Here is a 21,900-nt window from a genome sequence, read left to right as displayed (position 1 = left end):
ATAGAACGTGCAAACAATAGAACCAGCCAGCAAGAACCGCATGATACTTGAGACTTCATGTTGACTGCCGACATGTACAGGAAACACCGACAGGAACCATCGAACAATGAATGCAAACATGACTAGGAAACTGCAGGAAACTCCTCCTACTCCTGGCTACCCCTATATGAACACGGACGCCTGCCTCTCTTTCCACAACTCAAGCCGACCTGATACCATATCCGTCTTGCTTTCTTCCAATCCGCTACCCAAACCCTTCTCAGCTTTCCGTTCAACCTTTTCCAACTTTGCACTCTGCAACCTACGTTGCAACCGCCAATCCTCACTCACTGAGCCTTACACACCTCACCCGCCTCTCTCTCTCTTTATTCTCCTCGTAAGTTGCCAGTTTTGCTCAACACGTTGAAAATGCATCCCCGATCCCCGCCGTTGCTCTCGTCATAGCATCGCCCGTCATAGGGCTGTTGTCTGTGCCATTGGCAGAACGACTGTCAACGAAATCTGAGAGCTCTGCTCTTGGTGGTCTACCATCAATTTCTTTGCGCTCTATGACCCCTGGTGGCCTACTGCCACCTGCATTTCGTTTTCCTGGCCTTTACTGGCCTACCATCACCTCTTTTATCGCCGCCTTTCCATGTTCCTAGCTCTCTCTGCTGGCACGAAAAACACCAGGACCCCTCCGTCACTACTATTCGCATCAAATCCTTTACTGCCGGCGAGAGACTCACGACTAACGTACGTGAAACCCTCTCACAGCTTTCCTCCGATACTATCACCTCCCAACCGCCAACATGGTGAACACCAGATCGCGCGACCCAAAACGCAAAGGATCTTCCTCCGAAGATGAAACTTTCGACCTCGCGGAAAACCCAGCCACCTCGGACTCAGACTTCGAAACCGCCACGACTACCAAAAAGAAGTCCACAACTTCCAAAAACAAGGCCGCAGCCGCCAAACCCCCCGCCAAAAAGCGCAAGATCAAGGACATTCCACCGCGCGATGCTGAAGACGTGCGTTCCGGTGATATTCAGCCACAAGTGGAGGAAGGTCTCTCCTTGGGATGGCAGCTCGAACCTTTGCCGGCGCATCAGAGCGTCTCGCGAGGCATGAATTTATTTCGCAAAGCCATCAAAGGCGGCGAGAAGGCAAGTAACATACCCCCGTTCTCCTGCTCAGACCGCACACTCCGAGCCACTCAAGTGCAATACGTGGCTTTCGGCCTTAGCGGGAGTCCGGAGAAAGGAAATGTCTCGCAAATGTTTGGGATATCTGCTAACCTCCATTCTTTTCTAGGGCGGCGTGAAGTTCAAGAACGATGCGAAGAACGAGTACACACCAGTGGTCGGACGCTTGCAACACCTTCGTGATCACCCCAAGATTAGAGACTTCACGCTTGCCGTTGACGAGATCGCGTTGTACGACGTCACAATGGGAGGCACTGTCAAGAAAAAACAAATGAAGGTGAACGGCCAGGGCGTGTATGTGAATGCAGTCGTCACTGGCGGCCAACCAACCAAAGTCTGGTGTATCAAGGCATACCGGGTCACGTCAACGGCCGATGGTCATGCCAAGAAGGAAACGATCGAATACTTCGTCTCACACCCGTCTCAGGTGCGCATCAAGTGCAACGCAATAACCCAGCAGGTCTGCCCGACCAGAGCAGACGCCATCCGGCTTGGTCAGATCGTTGTCGACTTCACAAATCGCTTCCCTGCGATGTTTGAGGGCAGTCTATGGAACTCGAAATCCAAGTCAAAATGGTACGAGGCAAGCGTCTTCGTGGAGGTGACCGCGCTCCTCGATTTTGACAAAACAATGGACCTCCCCAAAGTGCTTGGCGAGGGATTTCTTCGGAAGTCCATTGACGTCTATTTCCAAGCACGCGCAACATCGGCGGTGCGCGGGCCAAACGTTCGCGCTATTGGCACAGGCAGACTGAACAGAAGGGCGGTGGCACAAGTCGTTGCAAATGGCGAACTTCTTCAATCCTCATCGGCGCCTTGGGACGCAACGACACCTCCGTCAAAAGAACTTGACCTCACCGCAGTAGCTACGATACCTGACTTGCCCAAGTCTTACGAGCCATTTCTCCGCGAGGAAGACAGTGCTGTCGACAATGTCTCGGTACGGCTTCACAGGTATTGTCAGTCAACTCTCTTCGGCACCATCGGACCATTGGAGTTGCTGAAGCAAGCATGGATTGACGTCCAACTCAAATTCCTCAAGAGATCTCGACCGACACTTCCATCACTCGGACCTTTCAACGGCTTCAGTCTGTTTCAAAAACCACTCAAGCAAGAGTCTGGCGGTGCTATCATTCAACTTACCAGTGCTGCTATCGGATCTGCCCTGGAAGTACCAGTTCGCCCTCGACGCTTGGGCAAGACTTCGGGTCTCTACTTCATCACGGCATCCCAGAGTCTCATCCTGCATTCACACATCTGTCAGGCTGTCGTCAACAGCATCTACCGCGGCGAAGGTCTGCTCAACGCTATCCGCTTTGGACACTTGGCGTCCGCTGATGTTGATTCTGGACGAGTGGGAACCGCCGATGCCCTCGCCAGCCTCGACAGCCAAGAGGCTCTGGACCCTCAAGCTCCTGTGGTGTGCAATCATTGCATGCAAGTCACAGTCGTAGCCGAAGCGTTGCGAGATGACATCGGTCGGCGACTGTGTTCGCCTTGTGCTCGGAAAGCCACTCATACCATCTTGTCGGACATTTCATCTCACCTCACTGTGCAGGCAAGAATCCTCATGCTTGTGACCAGCACCTTGAGGAAAGATATCGACAAAGCCTCCCCCAACCCCATCCACAAAGTTGACGCGCAATCAGTCCTCCGCACTCTTGAGAAGCAAGCAATCGATGAGAGCAGGTGGAGATCGGCCTGCAGTTCAGGAGAAAGATCCATCGGCGACGCAGTTTGGACTTTTGGACCACTTCGCTCCGAGTATTCTGGATACCGCTTCAGTCACCCTGAGCAGATGAGCATGGGAAAGCCATTCCCGATTTTCATCGACGAAAATGGGACTTCATTTCATGGTCCGAAGAACACCTTCCTGCAAACACTTCTTGAGAACCTCCTGCAGGGCGACCATGCTATCGGTCTCTTGCCATGTTTAGCCGAAGTTGCCACGGCTGCGATATCCATGAAGCAAGACCCGTCGCCGCCTTCTTTCGGCTACCCAGAGGCGCTCCGGCCTCTCTACGAAAAGTTCGACAGAATGGCCGACAACAGCTACATGATCTTCGGCGGATTACCTGCCAGCATTTCCGAGCGCTCGACACAGACAATTTGGACGACTAAGAATATGAAAAATCTTCTCGCGATGCTCAAGAGCTGTGAGTGGGATGGCAAGGTCGTGCGTTCTTCGCAAAAGTGTATCACGACACGAGCTGGCATACGAAATTTCACCCGTACCACCCGTCTTGATGGGCGCCCTCGAAAAACTCCCGTTTTCCCTCACGGCGCCGATTTGAAGCGTGTGCTGAACAATCTGAAAAAAATTGTTAGGCCTGGTGGACGATTCAATCCAAATCGCTTGATTGTCAACAGCAACAGCGACGGATCGTATTGGATCGGCCGTGATGGAGAGTGATCAAAAAGCGGAAAAAGAATGATACTGATTTATGAGGGCGAAGGCCCTTAAGCTATATAGACTAACTGAAACGAGCGAGTTATGTGATAATAACGAGCCTTTAAGTGAAACGGTGCCTAAGGCTTTAAGGGTTTAAGTAAACCTAAGCGAGGTTTTTGGTGTTTTTAAACATCCTCCCCTTTAGTAAATGCGTGACCTTAAGCGTTCGTAACAACCTTAATTAAAGGCTTAGGTCATATGCTAATGCTCTTAAGTAGGTGTGCGTAATCTCGAATAAACGAGCGTAATCTAGGAGGTCCGTAATTGCCCGGAAGGTAAGGGCTTAAGTGCAATCGTCTAGCTAATTCTAGTAGGTAAATAATACAATTTACGTACTATTACAAGCCTTAAGCTGGTAACTGCTGGCACGTAGTCGAATTCACTAGTAGGTCGCCCCTCTAAGGGCACAAAAGCGACTGTGTTTTTCTTTTTAAACCCTCTCTCTTTTATTAACTTCCGCAACCCTTTCCTTCCCCTTTCCTTAGACCTTTACATAGTCTACGATTACTACATCTTACAACACTATAACACACCTTAAGCAATAGTCGCTATAGCGAAGGGTGACGAAGATAAGCGCAAGAAGGACGATAAGAGTAAGGACGACAAGGTCGACAAGTAGCTCCGCCGATCTCTTCGTAAGCTACCCCCTAAGTTCCCTCCTACGAAGGCTATTTAAAGTGCTATTAAGATAGTTAAGCGCGGATACTTAGATACAAGGATGTTAACTTAAGCATTTAGCTCGGTCTTAAGTAGCAAGAAGCAGCCGTTACGAGCTACTACCACCTAAGAATTAATAGACAAGTTCGCTTTAAGGAAACTCTACGTCTAGCCTAATGTTATGTCTTAGCGTAACCGCATAGAGTACACTAAATTCGGGTATAAGCAAGCCACCGGTTATAAGTCGGCATACGATGCTTATCGCGATAGGCTTAATATGTCTGCCTTAAGCCTTAGGTCTAAGCTACTAGGCATACGCGCCCCTATAAGCAACAATTACGAGATCCCTTAGCGTAACCCTTAACTAGCGAACTAGGGCCGTAGCTTAAGGAGTCGTACTACCGCACAAGGTTAGGACCCTACGATGCCTCGCAACGTCCTTAACCGCTCTCCAGATCTTCGTAGCTTATACCCTAAGCTAGATCGCTTCGACCCTTAAGGAAACATTAATAGCACTGCTATGTACGCCTCTGTCGGCGCTCGACTTAAAGCTCTCCTTATTCCTAGCCTAGCCTCTAATCGCATCGCGGTTACGGACGCATAGATGAGGGAAGTAATATATTATCTGATTATAGTGTCGAATGCGCCTATTAAGTACCTTCGGCAATTTCTAGCTGCCTTTACGATTTCCTAACTTAATGCCTTAATCGATAGACTTTAAGCGTTTAAGCTAGGCGATCTTCGTAGCTTGGACTAGCGTAAGTCGGACGGTTACCTTATTAGGGCCTATAAGCAATAGCGTCTAATCTCTCTTTTTACTTAAGCTCTCGGTAGTAGCCCTTAAGAAGGCAACTGTAGCTGCGAGTCCGGCAAGCGTAAGGCTAGGCCCTTTAAGTTATGCCGTAGTAGTAGAGGCTGCTTTAGCTACTATACTAACTACAGCTATACTAACTACTACGATCGCTATTCGGTTAGAGATTCTAAACTCTAGGGAAAGACTAGGACTAAGAAGAGGAACCCGAAGGCTAAGGAAGGTAATAACGATGCGGAGGACGAGTAGGTAGACTTTAAGGAGGAAGTCTTAATTCCGCTCCTAGAAGAGCCTATCCAAGTGCCCTTAAGCCCGACGCCTTCTAGCCCTAGACCTTTCGATTCTGGATCCAGTAGAGTTACGTAGCTGCTTAACCTATTCCTTACTAGTTAGACGAATATCGCCGATATAGAGGACATTAACTTAATAGCTGTCGCAGCTCGTTCCCCTAACTTAAGGGGTCCTTTGTCTGCTCGTAAGGAGATAGACACTACTCCTTCGCGGCTAGAGCGTCCTTACTTAGATCCTTTAAGGGGGTTCGGTAGATCTCCGGGTGCTAGGCCTTTGTCCTTCTAGCTTCCTAAGAACTACGCCTAAGGAATGCCTATAACCATAGATAACAGGTATCGCCGCGACAACCCTTAAGCTGGGCGTACGACCCGTCCGGCCAACGTACCTCTACTCTTCCGCACAGGGCAACAAGGCTCCTCTAGGCCTGGCCCTACCCTCTTCCCGACAGGCGATTATTAAGGCACTCCAGCGCTAGTGCCCTCTAGTTTAAGTACTCGTCGGGGCCCGCCTCCTCGGCCGAGCACTATGCCTGCTCCTGTTTAAGCTCCGGTTCGAAACGCACTAGCTCTAGCTCGTTAATCTCTAAGCCTACCGTTCTATAATGCGGCGGAGGATTTCGTAGATCTGATGCACAAAGGAGAGAGGCTCTTATACGCCATCGATCAGACCTTAATACTAGTACGGACCGGCTTAACTAATAATTACGACCTAATTCCAACCTTCTCCGGCCGCCTTGTATACGAGCTAGTGCTCCCCTTAAGCGGTTTCGCTACCTAGGGGAACCTGTTTTTTAGCACGGCTCCTCGGGCTAATAATGGACATTAAGGATACGGCGCAGAAGGCCTAACAGTTCCTCTAGGAAGCTAACGTACGCGCGTGTATACGGAGTATATTAAGCAGCTCTACCGCAACCGCTTTAATAAGCGCCACTCCGTATATTAAGTCGTCTAGATAGCTCTCTCGCGGGCTTAAGTGCGTCTTAGGGCTAATTAAGGCATTACTCCTTAGATGCTGCACTTGTAGGCGGTAATGTTAGCCCTTAAGACGCAGCTTATTACTAAGAAGGAAGAAGATGCTAAGAGGGAGCAGGCTAAGAAGGGTTAATTCGGGTCTAAGTAGGATCGGTAGAAAATTCGTAGGCTTAAGCAGGAGCACCAAAAGCGTTGTTTTTCTTATTTTTCTTTTTTCTAAGCCCCCTTATCTGCTAGGCTGTGCATGCGATAAAATGCGATATAACGCTAGAAAGCCAGCGCGAAATAAATGTATAATAGCACTTGAGGACTGGCCTTAAGTATAAAAAACATAAAATAAAAACCCTCCGGGGGATCTATTAAACTTAGGCCCTCGCATTAACCTTTCGTTTAGACTTAAAGGTTAGCTTCCTTCGTAGCTACACCGCAGGGTTACGAGGAGCTTCCCTTGTGTTCTAGGGTAGTCGTCGACGGGGCACAACTATAATAGTGTCCTCGTTATTACCCGACTCCCCTTAGGGTTTAAGTAGAGTCTCCTAGAGCTCGGAAGGGATTACAAGTAGTTCCTCTTCCGTTTCTTCTATAATAGGCTCCGTAGGGACAGGAACAGTTGCTATAACAGGGTTAACTTAAGCGTCTTCCCTTAATGTTGCTACTGCATTTACCGGATGTATAACCGGCTGACTTAAGGGTGCTAACTTCTTTAGCTCCCTAAGACGTTTCTTTTCGAGAGTAGCCTTAAGTTTCTCTACCTCCTTAGCATTATCTCGATTCGCGCGTAAAACGTCCCTATACTTCCTTCGGATCTTATTAGCAGCGAGTTTAAGCTTGTGTTAAAACTTTAGCTAATCGTTAGTCTTTAAGGAATCTAAAGGTTTACCCTCCCCTAAAAGGAATCGAAGGGCTCCTAACTGTTTAAGCTACTGTAAAGACAACTTGTCCTATTTCTGTCTGGGAATAGTCGCTAGAGTAGAGAAACTTAAGCGTAGATTAAGTGTAAGATTATTACGCAAGGAGTCCTTAAACTCCTAGCTAGCGGCCTTAAGTAAAATCTCCTGTCTATAGCGCTTCTGCTAGTCCCTAAAACTAGTGCAGTTAGCGCGGATAAGGCGATTACTATGCACCTAATGCTTAACTACAGACCCGTCGTAGGACTCTAAGGTATACGTACTAAGCTAGCTTCGCTTAATTACCTTAAAGGGACCTACGAAGGTCGGCTAGAGCTTCGTCTTAGTCTTATTTAAGACAAGAACAAAGTCTCCCTCGATAAACTTGCTATTAGTCTCCTTAAAGGTGTGTCTACTAATAGCGCCGGCTCTTACTGCTTTCGTAAGCAGCTTTTCTACGGCAATTGTCCTAGCGTTCTGTATTACCTAATGCCTAGATTTAGGATCCTCGGGCTTAAGCTGCATCGGACGTAGGTACGGATAATCCTTAAGTATTCGGGGTTGCTGGCCGAATAAGAGGAAGAAGGGGCTGTATCTACAACCGGATTAGGCCCGGATTCGACTTGAATATAGCGCCTTAGGAAGGTATAAGTCCTAAGCGTGTACGCTTTTACCGTAGCACATCTTAGAAAGGATCCGGCCGAGAATACCGTTTAAGGCTTTAACCTTCCTGTTCGTACGGGGGTAGTAGGGCGTTGTTAGCCTGTAGTTAGCTTAAAGAGTATCTATAAGGATATTAAACGCCTTGCTTATAAAGTTCGATCTATTATTACTAAGGACTTCCCTTAGGGGTCTAAAGTTCGCATAGATCTCTTCTTAAACAAAACGAGCGACCGTCTCGGTTTCTTAATTCGAGGTGGCCCTTGCAACCGGCTAACTAGTAGCATAATCTACGGCTGTGATAATGTACTTGTTACTATTAAGTGTAATAGGTATTAGACCGATAACATTAATTACCTAGCGCTCAAATAGCTTAAGCTTGGAATTAGCTTAGTGGAATCGCGGTTCCTATAGGGGACTCCGGGACTTCTTCTTCGTAGCTTAATACTAAGGGCAAGTGGAAGCGTAGTCGTGAACATCCTGTTTAAGTAACTACTACTAGCCCCTCGCTCGAAGAATGCTACAGACGCCGGGCAGTGCGAAGTGCCTGTAGTTATTATAGTAGCGTTTAAGGAAGTCCTACCGGAATTCCGGATCTATGTAGGGTACAAGGCTTCTATCAGCCTCGCGATAATACAGGAGGTCGTCCTTAAGGACAAGATCTAATACCTTCTTTTTAATTAAGCGGCTTAGCTTCTTGTTCTCGGGCATCTCCCCTATAGTTTTAAAATGGATTACTCTATTAACTACCTTACGCTCGGAGAATCCTCGTATAATCGTCCCCCTTATAGCGTTCTCCTTAAAGGAGTAAGGCAAAGCAGTCAAAAAGTCCGCGGGTTTAAGTAATTAATCCCTAGGCTATATAGAACCCTCCCCGGCCATGTTAGCTAGGGTACCTTCCATTAAGTCCGGCCGGCGGGAGAGGGCATTAGGGACTATGGCCTTACTCCCCTTGCGGTAGCGGATGTTAATGTTGTAAGCTTGAAACTCCTTAATCTAGCGTACAAGTCGCTTAGTTAGAGTCTTCGAGGTTTTTAGGTACTGCAGGCTGTAGTAATCCGTAATTACTTAAGTCTTGGTCCTATTGTCGATGTAGTGGCTCCATTTTTAAAGGGCTTCCTTAATAGTAAGGAGCTCCTTCTCGTGCACTAGATAGTTTAGTTCTGCCCTTTGCAGCTTGCGGCCCTCGAAAGTAACCGGATGCAATTTACTATTAGAGTTAGCTTAATGTAGGACTGCACTAAGCGCCCACTTACTTGCATCCGTTTTAATAATAAAGGGCTTCTTAGTATCTGGCATAATTAGCACTAGCTCGCTGCACAGGGCTTCCTTAAGCTTTGCAAAAGCGATAGTGCACTAGGCAGTCTACTTAATAGGGCGCTTCTTCTTAGTACGTAGCAGCAAGTTATCTTCCTTAAGGAGGTCTAACAGCGGAGCAGCGTGCCTAGCAAAGTCTCTAACGTACTTGCGGTAGAAGGAAGCTAGCCTAATAAACTGCCGCACTTCTTAAGCGTTAGTCGGTTGTAGCTAATCTCTGACAATAGAGATCTTGTCTTCTATAGGCCTAACTTAATTATAGCTTACTCGATGTCTACAGAAGTCGAATTCCTTAACCCTAATATAACATTTCTTAGGGGAGCAATATAGCTCCTAAGACCGCAGGACATCTAGGACTTCCTTTAAGTGGACTTCGTGTTCCTCCAGGGTCTTAGAGAAAATCACGATGTCGTCTAAGTAAACTACACATGTCTTATAAAGGTGCTTTCTTAGAGCTTCGTTTATTAAGCTCTAGAAGCTTGCCGGTATATTGCACAGGCCGAAGGGCATTACCTTAAAGTAGTATTTGCCCTAGCGAGTGTTAAACGCTGTCTTGTGCTAGTCCTCTTCCTTTACCTTTAATTGCTAGAACCCGGAGGTTAAGTTAATCTTAGTAAAGTAGCTTAAACTATAAAATGCATCTAAGTAGTCGGAAATCCGAGGTAGGGGGAATCGATCCTTAACAGTAGCGTTGTTTAGAGCCCTAAAATTAACGCACATTCGCCATTTCCCCCCTAGCTTAGGTACAAGTAACACAGGGCTTCCCTAAGCCGATTAGGATTTGTTAATTAACCTACGCTTTTAGAGTTCCTTAATTTAAGACTCCTGTTCAAGCGATTAGGCATAAGATAGCTAGTAAGGCTGTTAATTAATCGGCTTGTAGTCCCTAGTGTCGATTAAATGCATAATAAACCGGTCCTTCGGTAGCTTGTTAGGCAAGGAAGATCTAAACAGATCCCTGTTGTTTAGGATAATGCGGCTTAAGCTGGGTTCCTTACTTAAGGGAGGAGGAACGTTATCTTCCTTAAGGGACATAGGGTCGTCCTTAGGATCGCGTTCCCTCTCCTGTTGCCTCTCCTAGTATTTATCTATGTTTAAGAGATATAAGGGCATGTTAGGATTAACGTTAAGTAAACCCTCTAGTTCCTTAAGGGAATAGAGGTCCTTATCTACCGGAACGCTCCTTAAGTTAGGAGCGTATCTAGAGCATAGTATAGCATACTTGACACCGTTGTCGTATAAGTACACCTTGTTCGTAAAGAAATTAATAGTCGGGTAGTACTGCCTGAACTATTTAAGGCTAAGGATTACCTCGTAATTAGCGAGATTAAGCACTCGGGCAGTGATTTCCCCCTTAAAGTTACGTAGCTAGTAAGGCAGCTTAACTCTAAGGGTTGTCTCTATTGCTGTACCGTTAGGCAGAACTACGGTCTAGGAATCTATAGCTACTTAAGCCTCCGGAAACTAGTCCGCGATCGTTCGTAAGACGTATACACGCGTAGCCCTAGTATCGAACAGGAACTTAGCCTTAACAGAATGCTTACTTAAACCTAAGCGTCCAGAGGTAACTAAAAGGTTTAGTCCTATAGCGTTAAGGTAGTTAAGTTAAGCATTAGGAGAGATCCTAAGCAATAAGGGCGACGCAACAGACGACTTAGAATCCTTAGCATCTAAGTCGCTGTCTATTTTTTTGTCGGCTTGCTTAAGCCCCCCTTGCGTCTGTTATAGTCGTCCTGCTTCTTCTGCAAGTCTAGCTTAAGCTTCTTCTAACAGCGATACTAGGTATGTCCGGCGACTCCGTAGTTATAGCACTTTAAGGAATACTCCTAAGCCGGTAGCTTAGAGCTGTTGTCGTTAGCTATGTGTTTAAGGGCAGCGGCAACGTACTTTACGGTAGTCTTGTTTACCTTTCTTAGTTTAAAAGCCTTCCTAGTAAGAGCATTGCGGTTTTCCTTAAAGGCAGGGGCATCTATTCTTAGGCCCCTTTAAGAATCTACGACCTCCTAGTTAGCTACGTCGATAGCTTAAGCCTGGTCTATAATCTCCTGTAGTCTAGCCTTTTAAGGGGTAAGCTTATGTCGAATAAGCTTAGCTCGAATTAACAGCTTAAGCCTATTAAAGAAGACAGTAGTATTAGAGAAGTTATTAGGCCTTAGCTTAAGTATGCGAGCTACGAAGAGGATTTTGTAGTAGAAGGTAATAACACCTCCTATTTGCTTAAGAGCTCGGTATTATCTCTAGAGCTTCTCTTAGTAATAATAATCTTAGAAATAGGAGACGAGGTTGCCGAGCATTAAGTTAAGGGTATAGGTTCCCTTAATAATTTTAAGCCTACAAGTCTCTTCCTGTTCCTCCTACTAAGCAAGGGCGTTACGCTACATCTAGCTACCTACTAATTCGATAAGGTTAGCTTCGGATAGGCGGATACCCCTCTATCTTAGGGTAATCTAAGACCTTAAGTAACGCTCTATAGACCTAACCTAGATATTAGCAGCGTTGTTTCGAGTGTCTCCCTAGTATAGTTCTAGTGCCCGGACGGAAGCCTTAATAGAAGTATCTAAGGAATTAAGGGGAGTTGTATCCCTGCCTAGTGTTCTAGACGTATAGCGATAGGGACGACTTAGTCCCTTATCGTTACTTAAGCCGTGTCTAGGGTTATCTCCTTAATATAGGGATGGCTTAAACTGTACGGCTCCTAGCTCGCTTAGTCCCCGGATAGGCCTGTTAGCAGATCCTGCTCGAACAGGCTCCTAGGACAAGCGGGCGTTCTCGGCCTAAAGTCGGACAGCGTCTGCTTTAAGTCGATTAATATGTTCCTCCATTTCCCTCAAGGCGGCCACATGCTCGCTAAAACGAGTAGGGCCTAAGCCTACATTCGCAGCAGCAGGTCGGCTTAGTTAAGTAGGAGTTCGGAAGGTAATATTAGCTCTAAGTAGAGCTAGGGGATCCGTCTAAGGATCTCCTTTAGGGAAGAGACAAGCAGTAGTAGATAGTGCCGCCCCTGTATCGCTACCTCGTTCCTTAATGCGATTAAGTTCGCTAATTAGGCTTAGATAGCCTTCCCTATCTTCCTTAAGCCTTTCTCCTTTAGCGACTGTTAGGTTTAAGTCGTAGGAGGAAGGAAGCTCTATAGTTCCTTCGGCTTAGCTAGTAACGGACATCTTGTCTTAGTAGGATAGGTTATTAATCGAACTAAATTAAGTTGCTGTTGTTATTGCTTCTAGTAACTTAAAGGGTTATAACTTCCTCCTTGTAGTTCCTTAAGCGGCCAGGCAGCTTTAGCTATTGTCGTGTTCAAACATAGCGCGCTTTAAGTGTTTAGGTAACTAGTTTTAAGTGCGGTAATTCTATGCTTTAAGTCTTAAACTTAAGGCAAAACGAGTTTTGCGTTAACGTTTAAGTAGAAGTTAGCAATCCAGCACATATAGCACCGCCGAGTAAATCGCTATATATAGGACCCCTAGCTATAGAAAACCCGGTGCTTCTAGTTAGGTGTATAGTCTAAGTAGAAAGTCCGGTATAGTCTATAGGTCTAAGGAGGTCTTAAACTAGAGTCGTTTTAAGCTAGTTTAATTAAATAGGCAATAAATCGAGCATCCGGCCAGCTCTGACCCTTAAGTAGTAGAGCTAGCCGGTAAGACAGCTAAGGAGCCGCCTTAAGTGCTCTTAGCTACTAGATAATCAAAAAGCGGAAAAAGGATAATACTAATTTATAAGGGCGAAGGCCCTTAAGCTATATAGACTAACTGAAACGAGCGAGTTATGTGATAATAACGAGCCTTTAAGTGAAACGGTGCCTGAGGCTTCAAGGGTTCAAGTAAACCTGAGCGAGGTTTTTGGTGTTTTTGAACAAGAGAAGCCGGAGGATGCCGACTTTGCATTCGAGTTCTACGAAGCTGTTGCGCGGTGGTGGACATGGGATGAAGACTGCGACGAAGAAAATGAAACGGAGGAGTCTCCCGAAACAATTATGTATGAGACTTTGCGACAACACATCAGCAACGAGGGGAAATGCCCGACATTGAAGTTCAGATTGTCGGTTATTGCCGGTCACGCTGAGGTTTACTCTCTAGGGAGGGCAACTCATCGGCTCGATCAACACGGCAATCCTACTGACGAGATTATCAAGGCCGGAGATGCCCTGCGGACAGGCTGCACATCCCTCCATCCAGTCGACATTGAAAAGGAGTACGACTTTCGTCGTTGCACCGTTGTACGAGAGTCCTTGCTTGTGAACCGATCACGATCCAACCACCCTTACAATGATCTCGCACCCTTACTTACGGCCATTAGCAAAATCTCCGTGGATCCGTTGTATTGCGACCCGGTACGACCAGCCAAAGGGGACTATCGCCCTGTCATATTGCCTCGGAGATGGAATATTGGAGGACTGAATCTGGTTGCAGCCGCAGATGCCAGGGAACTGTTGATGACTGCCTCGGAACGCGTCGCCACTGAGGTTCTTGATGAGTACGATGACTTCACGAAACAGGAGGGTTTCCTTGAAGTCGATGACGAGGAGAAAGAAGATTTGGGAGAGAAGCCGAAGTCAGCAGAGGGGAAGGAAACATCGCCAACTGCATCGGAGAAGCAAGCCTCGGACGAAGATCAAACCAAAGCATTCAACGTCCTGGTCTACGACATCAACACTCTCTCCCTGGAGCGAGACGAAACCATGACAGCGCACTTTTACAACCTCATGGTTCCAAATATGGTCGATCCCGATAGCATCGCCGCGAACTGGATCATCTCGGTCAAGTCCGCGGATGGAGGAGCCACTCTGCACGCCGTGCCAACAGATGATCATGTGTTCATTCTTCATGAACACGAGGGTCTTGTCGTCGCCAATTGGGAGGACAATGGCACCGTCACAGCTGTGGAATCTGACTGGCAAGCGGAGATGATCATCACGGCTGGCAACGCCGGACAAGATTTGCAGACTGTTGATGATACCCAGCCGACTCTGCCAGAGCTGTATGATTGGTTCCGAGGCACCAACAAGGAAAGCTTCATGGCTTCAAGCCAGACCGACGAGGTCGCAGCGAAGATGGTGCAATTTCTCAACGCATTCGAGGTCGTTGCCCAGTCCTCACAAGACATCCCTGGAAACTTCAGCGCAGACCACTTTGCCGGCGACGTCGCAGAATTCTTCGACATGGTCTGGCCGACTTTTTCAGGCAACTTGGATTCCAAACCATTCCATCGCGGAGAATTGCTGTATTGGCGCACTTCCTCAGACCGTCTCTCTGGTACCATGTCAACCTGGGACAATACCCCAATCAGAAGCGAAGAGAATGGAGGCGATGACAGCATGGAGGGCGTTGAGCAGACTACAGACATCGACAAGAAAGCAGGTGCTCAGCAAGTGGAATCTTCATCGGTCAAGGCAGACGATGAGGAGATGCAAGATGTTGAGCAAGCCACGCCTTCGGTATTTGAGACCGTGCAGGATCTCATTGAGTGGTGGGAGACGTGGGACAGTCGCGATGAGGCCGAATTCAAGTCCTTCGTTCGGTATTCGCCGCTGGAGGAAGTCTACGCCAAAGCCCACGCCATCCTGGTTGCTATCCGGGCTGAGAATACGCACATATTGGCTCCCACTCTTGCCATCGACGCAGCGAAGCTGTTCAATCAGATTTGGGCCAAAGGCGGTTCAGTGATCCGCTTCACACCGAACGATGTCATGGGATGGATGCGCCCCGACAGCAAGAAGGACTTGAAGATCTTTTCGGGATGGATGGACCGAAAGCAACAAGCTAGGAGCAGGCTCGACGCAAAGACGGCTACAGGAGCTGAGAAGGGGAGTCGACTACAACAGATGTTGGGCGAGATCAAGGCAAAGCAAGCTCAGGCAGATCAACTTCTGGAGCAGGTCGCCCAGCTCAAGAAGGATGTGCTCGCAGCCCAGAAGGAGCAGAACGATTCGCGCAAGCAACGCCAGGCGGACGAGGCGCTTGTGAAGGAGGATTTCTTCCGGAAGTTTTGAGGTGATCGATGATGCATTAGTGATTAGGAGGATCAGAAAGATGTAAGACCTTGTCCCACAAGGATTTCTTGACTCCAGCTTCACAATGGGCAGTGATCAAGAGCAGAAGACGAGGAGGTACATGTTTTTCTTCATAATGATAGCTAGATTGCGAGAATGACTTTTCACGGCCGAACTTACTCCTGTCTCGTTGAACGGGTCGCTTCCTCAGTCAGGCTGAATAACGTGGAAATGTGCACACTTCACGTCGCGTCACCTTCGCTGTGGATCTCTATTTTGGCCTTTGCGGTTGCTTTTGAGGAGATATGGGAAATCACTCGTGTCGTGTGAGCTGCTTGGCGCCTTCCTTCTTGGTCAGGAGAAGATGATTCGGTCTTCAACTTCGAGCTCAATGCATTTCGACATAGCTTTCTCAATGCTCTCTGCGCCGTCATACCTTCATCGTCATGACCCGCCATGCCATTACGTCGCTCGTGGTCCCCTCAAGTCAGAGCCATGTGGCCGAAACGGAGGTCAAGACTTTGCCTTCAGCCGGACAAGAACAACATCCAAAGCATCCTCTCCAGGCGAGACATCTTGGGTCAAGAGCTCAAGCAGTACGCTTTCGAGTACAGTGGTCTTGACCCTCAACATCCTCACAGCATCCACGAACAGCATCATCCTCTTTCCAAAAGCCTCCTGCTCTTCACCCGAGCAGATGAACTCCATGCTCCCGCATCCAGCCTTCGAAGCAGCGCACCACTGAATCATCGTCTTGACGCTCGGATTCCCGCCGAACGTCCGACAACCCCAGAAGCCGGTGTTGACGACGTTGAAACGCTGTCCGGATGAGGTGTTTTGACTTGATCGGAATGCAGTGTATGCCTTTCGCAACTCTCGTTCAACTTTGCCGGGCTGTAGGTCTGGTAGTCCCTCGTCCCTCCCTTCCAGATCAAGCTCCAGCGCATCCATGAATAGCATCGTCCGCTTTGACCACAATTCGCGATGATCGTGTGCATTCTCAGACAGAGGTGGGGGCAGAACTTCACCGCATTGGGCAGTGCGTCCGTACCCTTCGATGGTGATCATAGCCTCAGCTCCCACCACAACCATCACATCGCCGTCCCCAAGCGGAGGTGTGACCAAGACGGCCGGGCAAGCCTCCGGCGAGCAGCCGACATGGACTTCATCCTGCGTGCCCGTGCGGCCAAATCCAATGAACTTATTTGCTGAGATGACAGATGCACCGTCCGGCAGACCAAGAAGGAATGGCGCAGTACTCGCGGCGTCAAGATGCTGGGTTTCGAATGGAATGAGATACTCAGCAGCGTGGTTGGCAGGTTCGTCGTTGTCAGTCAGGGTATACGTAATTGGCCAGACCTCAGCACTGCATGACAAAGGCGTGGTCTCGGCCGGCCCTCCCAGACGATCAAAGTATTTGAACAAGGCGGTGAGGTAGGCGTCCACTGCTCTGGCGTGTGGTTGTTCGGCCGAGTACCAGATATGGAAGTCTTGATAGCCATCCTGCCAGGTCGGCGCGGCGAGGGTGCACAGGAACTGATGAGTGACTAGACAAGCAGCTTGTCTTCTTGTCAACTGGAGGGAGGCTTGACCGGCTGAGAGGATTGGAAGGGTGCATATTGGGAATAGAACTGGTAGCTGGAGAGATAGATCAACGACAGAAGGCCATGTTCGGGAGAAGAAGTCGGGTGCGAGCTTAGTACGCATGAAGTCTCGAAGGAAGCCATAGTCCGTACTTGATTTCTGGCGAAGTGTGACGGCGATTGTTTCGAGAAGGTCGATGACTTGGGTTGGCGTGGTGGTGGGCTGTTTCAACAGCTCTGCAAAGACGGGCCAGAAGGGGACTTGCAGTTCGTCGGAGTCGAGGATCGAGAAGCGATCTTCACAGAGGTATTTCGGGGAGCATGGTAGAGTATATTCTGTTGACATTGCGAGGTGGACTTCCAGATGCTATGTGAATTCGGATATGTCGGAGATCGTGAGGATGGAGATCGACGGCCGCTTTTGTCCAATGCCCGACGCACAGCACAGCCACCACAACTTCGCTTCAAGCGAGTGATTCACACTGCTTCGCCCGCCTCGGCTGTCGAGAGGCCGTCGTATTGCCGTTTGGCGATTCTTCTCATGCTTCCGAAGTTGGAAGTCCTTTAGCGCGACGGACTCCATCGATGGTCAACCCAGGCGTGTCTTATTGATAACAGATGTCGGCGTTCGAGGTCGCCTACAGCTGAAGAGGAGTTCATTGCACATTATGCATTCTATGCCTAAGTGATACATACATCTACCGTTGCAATTCTACTCCTCCTTCGCGGTCACAGCCGTCGTGGTTGGAATGGTGTGCTCGCCATCATGCTTGACCTCCTTGACGTGCTCTCCGGACAGCTTGCCCTGGAACTGCTCCACTGAAATGGCTTCTGCACGACTGACACCGAGATCAACGCTGGGCTCCTGGACGACCTCGTGCACTGGCTTGGTGACGTGCTTAACTTCCCGCACTACCCGCTCTTTCTCGATCACCGGCTGGATCGTCTCGTGGAGGTGCTAAGAAGAGAACGTAAGCATTGAGGTACTCGAGCAGCCCAGAAGCTGCTGCTTCAGAGAGTAAACTTACGTGGTGGACTTTCTCTCCTCCGCCAATGGTAGGCTCTTGGACCTTGACCTCCCTCTCCTGGATCTCCTCCGAAGTGTTCTGGAACTGCGATCGCTCGGCTTCCACCTGAGCTTTGACTTTGTCGCCGTTGATGTCGTTGTTGATTTGGCGCTCTTCTGTTACAGCGGTCTCATTGATGTGCTTCTCCTCGGCCTCTTGCGCTTTGAGCGGCTGGATCGTGGTGTGGTAGTCTAAGCAATCAAAGATGTCAGGAGCGATACTTCGACAACGGGGGAGGGAAGGAACGAACGATCCTGGTGAGCCTCTCTGTCTACTTCCTTCTGCTCGCGGGTCTCATATTCGCGGCGGATTGTTTCATGCTCTACTGCAGCCGCAACGCTTTGGTCAACCACCGTATCATCGGCAGTTTTTGTTGTGACTTGGTCTGAAGATGCCTTGGATGGGTTGGTGTTTTGCTCGGTGCTGGATCCGGATTCCGTGACCGAGGTGGTCTTTTGCTCGGTCGTAGAACCGGATTCGGTCTTCCCTGAGCTGGAGATGAGAACAAAGATTAGCAAGAGCATCGCGAGCGTCCAAAAGGGTCATACTTGCATGAATTTATTGAGTGCAGCGGCGGCGGCGTCCATTGTGAGAGAGTTGACTGGGGTGTGTAGTAAATGGGGTTGAGGTCGTTCCTTTGATAGGATGGTCGTTGATTGCGGGAATGTAAGGAAAAAGGTGGTCCGATGTTGGAAGTGGTACCTACCATATTATACCATTTTCACATGCATGACGACGGGAGGCATCCTTTGTTTATATCGGTGACCTCATCCATAAAGTGGTGAACCAAAGATTCGAACAGGACGCCTTGGAGGAGGAGGTACAGGTTCAACGTCCAAGGTGGAGCCGATAGGCTGGAAAGCAACGCCGGTCCAATAAAGTAGAGGATCTGTGGCGCAGCATGAACTCTCAGCGCTTGCATCGTCATGCCTTGGCGATGTGCCTTTCCAAGTTCGCAAAGAGGGTCTCATGCAATACCAAGTTTCTGTGCAGGACTACCCCACTGCGTCTGTCAACTACGCCACGATTGGAGGGGCATGCCCAGCATCGAGGCTTCCGAGCGATGTCGACCGAGGAATGAATCGAACCCGGGCGTGATCCATTTGGGCAACATCTGCTCGATGCCACAATTTCACATGCCAGCATGCCCACACGGCGGTGTGTGGTCGATCATGCATTTGAGCTTAGATGTCCGGAACGCCCCCTCGCCCGCCATGCACCCAGAACATTCCAAGATCGGATCGGCGTGGTATCAAGCGAAGACTTTTTGGCTCTCGCGGCGTGATGGCATGGTAGATTTTCAGCAGTTCTATTTGCTTCCACTCATACTTTACCGTCCAAGCCGTCCCAAGAGACCTCGTATGGTCAAACGAGCGGAGGGCGTCGAAACAGAATTTGATCAGAAGCATGAACTATCAAGAAGTATGACCTGACCACTCTGCGGTGGGCCTTACACATCGGGCCGACCATTGCTGCTCTGAATAGGCTCTTCTGCATGGAAGTGCGCAAGCCAGTCTTTTCAGCTGCAGCTCGTGGGGTGCATTCCGAGCGAAACCTCCGAGATATGTCTTTGCCTCTGTGTCGCGCGAATCCACACTGGTAATGTCGGGTGACATCAGTCAGCCGTGGTCATGTAGGCCTCTCCGTCGTAAAGCTGAGAGTTCCGAGCGAAGCCAGGTCATGTCGTCCCGCATGCACTTAGGGAAGTCGTCGAGATCGAAATTTTAGGTCGATGCTCAGGTTGAAGGAGGACTTAACAACCGATTTGAAGAATTGGCGTGGCCGTGGAGTGCGGGCCGAACCGTCGATCTCCCGCTGGCGCGATAGTTGCTCTCTGAACTTTTTCGGAAAGTCCAGTCTCAATATCTTCTCGACATCCAACAATATCCACCACGCATACCATCGACAATGAAGCGAAAATTGAACGAGCGTGACGTGCCGGAGCCTGCAAAGGCTGAGAAGCCAACCCCTGTCGCGACTCAGGCCACACCCAGCGAAACGACAGAGACTCCCGCCAAAGCGACGACATTTTCCGCCCTCAATCTCGACGCCCGTCTCCTCCAAGCTCTCACCCGCGAGAAGCTCTCCACCCCGACTTCCGTCCAGCAAAAAGCCATTCCACTCGCCATCGCCGGCAAGCATGTCCTCGCTCGTGCCAAAACCGGCTCCGGCAAGACTCTCGCCTACCTCTTGCCCATCCTCCACGCAATCCTCGCTCGCAAAGCTGGCACAACGACCTCAAAGAAGAGCAAGAACGTCACATCCGCACTCATCCTGGTCCCGACAAAAGAGCTTGCAGTCCAGGTAGCGGCAACGGTCAAAGACTTCACAACCTTCTGCGCCGGCGACATTCGATGCGAGAACATCACCCGAAAGGAGGATTCGGCAGTCACTCGCGCTCGTCTCGCCGATGCTGTGCCCGACATTGTCATTGCGACACCCAGTCGTGCGTGTCAATGGATCAATCAAGAGGTACTGAAGGTTGAGGATTTGCGACATCTGGTCATCGATGAGGCGGATTTGGTGCTGAGCTACGAATACGATGAGGATCTGCAAAGTCTGGCCACCTCCCTCCCAACGGGCGTTCAGAAAATCATGATGTCAGCCACGTTACGTGCGGAAGTGGATACCCTGACGGAACTGTTCTTTGGCAAAGAGGAGGGAGCGGGACCGACGATCTTGGATCTCAGCAAGGAAGAGGCGGACGAGAAGGCAACGCTGGCACAATTCACCGTCCGCACGGCCGAGGACGAGAAGTTCCTCCTGATATATGCCATCTTCAAGCTACAGCTCATCACGGGCAAAGTCATCGTCTTTGTGGCTGACATCGACCGCTGCTACCGAGTCAAGCTTTTTCTCGAGCAATTCGGCATCCGCAGCTGTGTACTGAACTCGGAGCTGCCGGTCAACAGCCGCCTGCACGTCGTGGAGGAGTTCAATCGCGGTGTGTACGACATCATCATCGCGGCGGACGAAGGAGAAATCATCGGGAATGAAGAGAGCAAGGGGAGGAGGAAGAAGAACAACAGGAAAGCCGCGCAGCAAGAGGATGCCGATTTGGAGGACGCCGACGAGCAACCCGCGGATGACATCCTCCCACCCGTCGAAGATGAAGAAGCAGAAGCCGACTCGACATCCGCCACTGTCACCTCACGACCCGCGAAAAAGCCACGAAGATCCCAGACCGACCGCGAGTACGGCGTCTCCCGAGGCATCGACTTCCGCTACGTAACTTGCGTCCTCAACTTCGACCTTCCTCCCACCGCAAAATCCTACACCCACCGCATTGGCCGCACCGCCCGTGCCGGCCGCACAGGAATGGCCCTCTCCTTCCATGTCCCCGCCGAACTTTACCGCAAACACAAACCCTCCACCATCCCCCAATGCGCCAACGACGACTCCGTCCTCGCCGACATCATCGCCTCTCAAGCCCAAAAAAGCGCCGAAGTCAAAGCCTGGGGTCTCGACTGGGCGAAACTCGACGGCTTCCGCTATCGTCTCGCCGACGCCCTTCGCTCCGTCACCCGTATCGCGGTACGGGAAGCGCGAACGAAAGAGCTGCGCGCCGAACTAATCAAGTCGGAGAAATTGAAGCGGCATTTCGAAGAGAATCCCGACGATCTCCGGCACTTGCGGCACGATACGGAAAGTCATGCTGTGAGGGCTCAACCGCATTTGAAGCATGTTCCCGAGTACCTTCTTCCGAGCGGTGGCAAGGCGGCGGTGAGTAAGGATGTGGGGTATGTGGGTATGAGGAGGGATAAGGAGAATCGACTGAGGAAGGCGAGGGCGGTGAATAAGGGGAAAGGAAGGGGACGGTTGGCGAAGGGGAAGGGATTGGATCCCTTGAGGAGTTTGAATGCCAAGGGGAGGGGAAAGAAGTGATGTTTCGCGAGTTATTGGACTGGAAAGCTACGAGACTTCTGTTTACGGACGAGAAGGACGCGTCTTCGGCCGCCCTGTTCGGTTGTCATTTGGCTCCGTCTCCGTGGATCTGCAAGGATAGACAGCGAAATGCCAACGTATATCACCGC

General features: G+C 49.6%; 4 protein-coding genes across 4 annotated transcripts; 2 read left to right on the top strand and 2 right to left on the bottom strand.

Annotated features, from left to right (window-relative positions):
* Nucleotides 1-791: 791 nt before the first annotated feature.
* Nucleotides 792-15,216, top strand: MYCGRDRAFT_92215 (uncharacterized protein; the record flags this gene model as incomplete). The annotated part of the gene is made up of 3 exons (XM_003854099.1): nt 792-1,010; nt 1,294-3,377; nt 13,230-15,216. 3 exons carry the CDS (start codon nt 792-794, stop codon nt 15,214-15,216), a joined length of 4,290 nt encoding a protein of 1,429 aa, XP_003854147.1.
* A 513-nt stretch (nt 15,217-15,729) lies between these two features.
* Nucleotides 15,730-17,145, bottom strand: MYCGRDRAFT_92214 (uncharacterized protein; the record flags this gene model as incomplete). Its single annotated transcript, XM_003854093.1, has 1 exon — nt 15,730-17,145. The coding sequence occupies one exon, from the start codon at nt 17,143-17,145 to the stop codon at nt 15,730-15,732; it is 1,416 nt and encodes a 471-aa protein (XP_003854141.1).
* A 366-nt stretch (nt 17,146-17,511) lies between these two features.
* Nucleotides 17,512-18,521, bottom strand: MYCGRDRAFT_108912 (uncharacterized protein; the record flags this gene model as incomplete). Its single annotated transcript, XM_003854092.1, has 4 exons — nt 17,512-17,757; nt 17,828-18,057; nt 18,117-18,358; nt 18,419-18,521. The coding sequence occupies 4 exons, from the start codon at nt 18,451-18,453 to the stop codon at nt 17,512-17,514; spliced, it is 753 nt and encodes a 250-aa protein (XP_003854140.1).
* Nucleotides 18,522-19,774: 1,253 nt separating this feature from the next.
* MYCGRDRAFT_92212 (uncharacterized protein) lies at nt 19,775-21,751 on the top strand (the record flags this gene model as incomplete). The annotated part of the gene is made up of 1 exon (XM_003854100.1): nt 19,775-21,751. The coding sequence occupies one exon, from the start codon at nt 19,775-19,777 to the stop codon at nt 21,749-21,751; it is 1,977 nt and encodes a 658-aa protein (XP_003854148.1).
* Nucleotides 21,752-21,900: the final 149 nt, after the last annotated feature.

This window comes from Zymoseptoria tritici, chromosome 3, assembly GCF_000219625.1.
Source record: "Zymoseptoria tritici IPO323 chromosome 3, whole genome shotgun sequence".
Classification (NCBI taxonomy): domain Eukaryota; kingdom Fungi; phylum Ascomycota; class Dothideomycetes; order Mycosphaerellales; family Mycosphaerellaceae; genus Zymoseptoria; species Zymoseptoria tritici.
This window is presented reverse-complemented; position numbering and strand designations above follow the sequence as displayed.